This window comes from Eurypyga helias, unplaced genomic scaffold (assembly GCF_000690775.1).
Source record: "Eurypyga helias isolate BGI_N326 unplaced genomic scaffold, ASM69077v1 scaffold26715, whole genome shotgun sequence".
NCBI lineage: Eukaryota > Metazoa > Chordata > Aves > Eurypygiformes > Eurypygidae > Eurypyga > Eurypyga helias.
The window spans coordinates 1,273-3,204 of record NW_010249878.1 but is presented as its reverse complement, the minus strand read 5'-3'; the positions used below and the strand labels follow the sequence as shown (position 1 = coordinate 3,204).

Here is a 1,932-nt window from a genome sequence, read left to right as displayed (position 1 = left end):
GGCCGGTCCCCGCCGCCCGGCGTCTGCCCCTGCCAGTGCCCATCACCCAGCATCAGGGCTGCCCAGAACTGCTCTGCCAGTGCCGGGGGTGGGAGGGAGCCAGCCACAGATAGATGTTGTCCCCCAACCTGGGACCCTCCATGGTGGGGGGACAGCAATGTGACCCTTGCGTCCCCAGGACATCTTGGAGAACGAGAGCATCACGCTGGACTGGATGTTCCGCTATTCTCTCACCTATGACATTGTCAAGGTAACGAGCCGGTTCCCACCGGGCACCCCGTTCCCACGGGGGTCCCCAGATCCCATGGAGGTGGGACACAACCAGGTCCGACTGCTCCCCGCCCTGCCAGGGAATGCAGTTCCTGCACAATGGGGTGATCATCTCCCACGGGAACCTCAAATCCTCCAACTGCGTGGTGGACAGCCGCTTCGTCTTGAAGATCACGGACTACGGGCTGGAGAGCTTCCGCGTGGCCCCTGACAGCGAGGACTCCCACGCGCTCTTCGCCAGTGAGCACCCTGCCCGTCCCCTCCCTGTCCCCCCGCCACGTTCCTGCCTGGCCTGAGCCCCCTCCCTGGTGACACAGAGAAGCTGTGGACGGCACCCGAGCTGCTGCGGATGGAGTTGCCGCCGGCCCGCGGCACGCAGAAGGGCGACGTTTACAGCTTCGGCATCATCCTGCAAGAGATCGCCCTGCGCAACGGCGTCTTCTACGTGGAGGGGCTGGACCTGAGCCCTAAAGGTGAGTCGGGGGGGATGGGGTGATGGTGCTGGGGATGCGTTGATGGGTTGTTGGACCCGATGATGGGTTCTTGGCCTTGCTGATGGGTGCTTGGAGCTTCTGTGTTGGGTACTTGGACCTGCTGATGGTTTATTGGACAAACTGATGGGTTATGGGATTAGCTGATGGGTTATTGGCCTTGATGGTGGGGGCCTGGACCTACTGATGGGTTGTTGGCCTTGTTGATGGGTGCTTGGAGCTTCTGTGATGGGTGCTTGGACCTATTGATGGCTTGTTGGCCTCGTTGATGCGTGCTTGGAGTTTCTGTGATGGGTGTTTGGACCTGCTGATGGTTTATTGGATGAACTGATGGGTTATTGGATGAGCTGATGGGTTATTGGTCTTGCTGGCGGGGGCCTGGACCTACTGATGGGTGCTTGGACCTGCTGTGATGGGTTGTTGGCTTCACTGATGTGTGCTTGGAGCTTCTGCAATGGGTGCATGGACCTGCTGGTGGGTTGTTGGCCTCGTTGGTGGGTGCTTGGAGCTTCTGTGATGAGTGCTTGGACCTGCTGATGGGTTATTGCGTGAGCTGATGGGTTATTGGCAGTGTTGGGGGGTGCCTGGACCTGCTGATGGGTGCTTGGACCAGATGTGATGGGTGCTGGGACCTGCTGTGATGGGTTACCAGACCAGCTGATGGATTGTTGGCCTTGCTGGTAGGTGTTTGGACCTGCTGGTGGGTGCTTGGATGAGCTGATGGATGTTGGCCTTGATGATGTGTGCTTGAAGCTTCTGCAGTGGGTGCCTGGACCTGCTGATGGGTTGTTGGACGAGCTGATGGGTGCCTGGCCCCACAGAGATCATTGAGAGGGTGAAGAGTGGGGAGCGCCCCACCTTCCGCCCCTCGGCCAACGTGGGGTGCCACATGGAGGAGCTGGGCCAGCTGATGCAGCACTGCTGGGCTGAGGACGTCTTGGAGCGCCCCGACTTCAACCAGATCAAGGTCCAACTCCGCAAGTTCAACAGGTACCTCTGCCTCCCGCAGCCCTGGGGGGTGATGAGTGACCCCAGAAAGGGTCCCCAGATGGGTGCTCACCCCGCTTGTAGGGAGAGCAGCAGCAACATCCTGGACAACCTGCTATCGCGCATGGAGCAGTACGCCAACAACCTGGAGGAGATGGGGGAGGAGAGGCCCCAAGCCTAGCTG

The 1,932-nt window shown here is 60.1% G+C and overlaps 1 protein-coding gene across 1 annotated transcript in view; it reads left to right on the top strand.

The window, feature by feature from the left end:
* Positions 1 to 1,932, top strand: part of LOC104509550 (atrial natriuretic peptide receptor 1-like) — a gene marked incomplete at its 3' end in the record, with an annotated part of 5,341 nt that overhangs the window by 2,142 nt on the left and 1,267 nt on the right. Inside the window, exons 10-15 of the mRNA XM_010151523.1 lie at positions 34 to 57; positions 179 to 250; positions 351 to 510; positions 588 to 743; positions 1,583 to 1,751; positions 1,833 to 1,928. Of these exons, the coding sequence (XP_010149825.1) occupies positions 34 to 57; positions 179 to 250; positions 351 to 510; positions 588 to 743; positions 1,583 to 1,751; positions 1,833 to 1,928 (677 nt within the window). The remainder of the gene's footprint in view (positions 1 to 33; positions 58 to 178; positions 251 to 350; positions 511 to 587; positions 744 to 1,582; positions 1,752 to 1,832; positions 1,929 to 1,932) is intronic.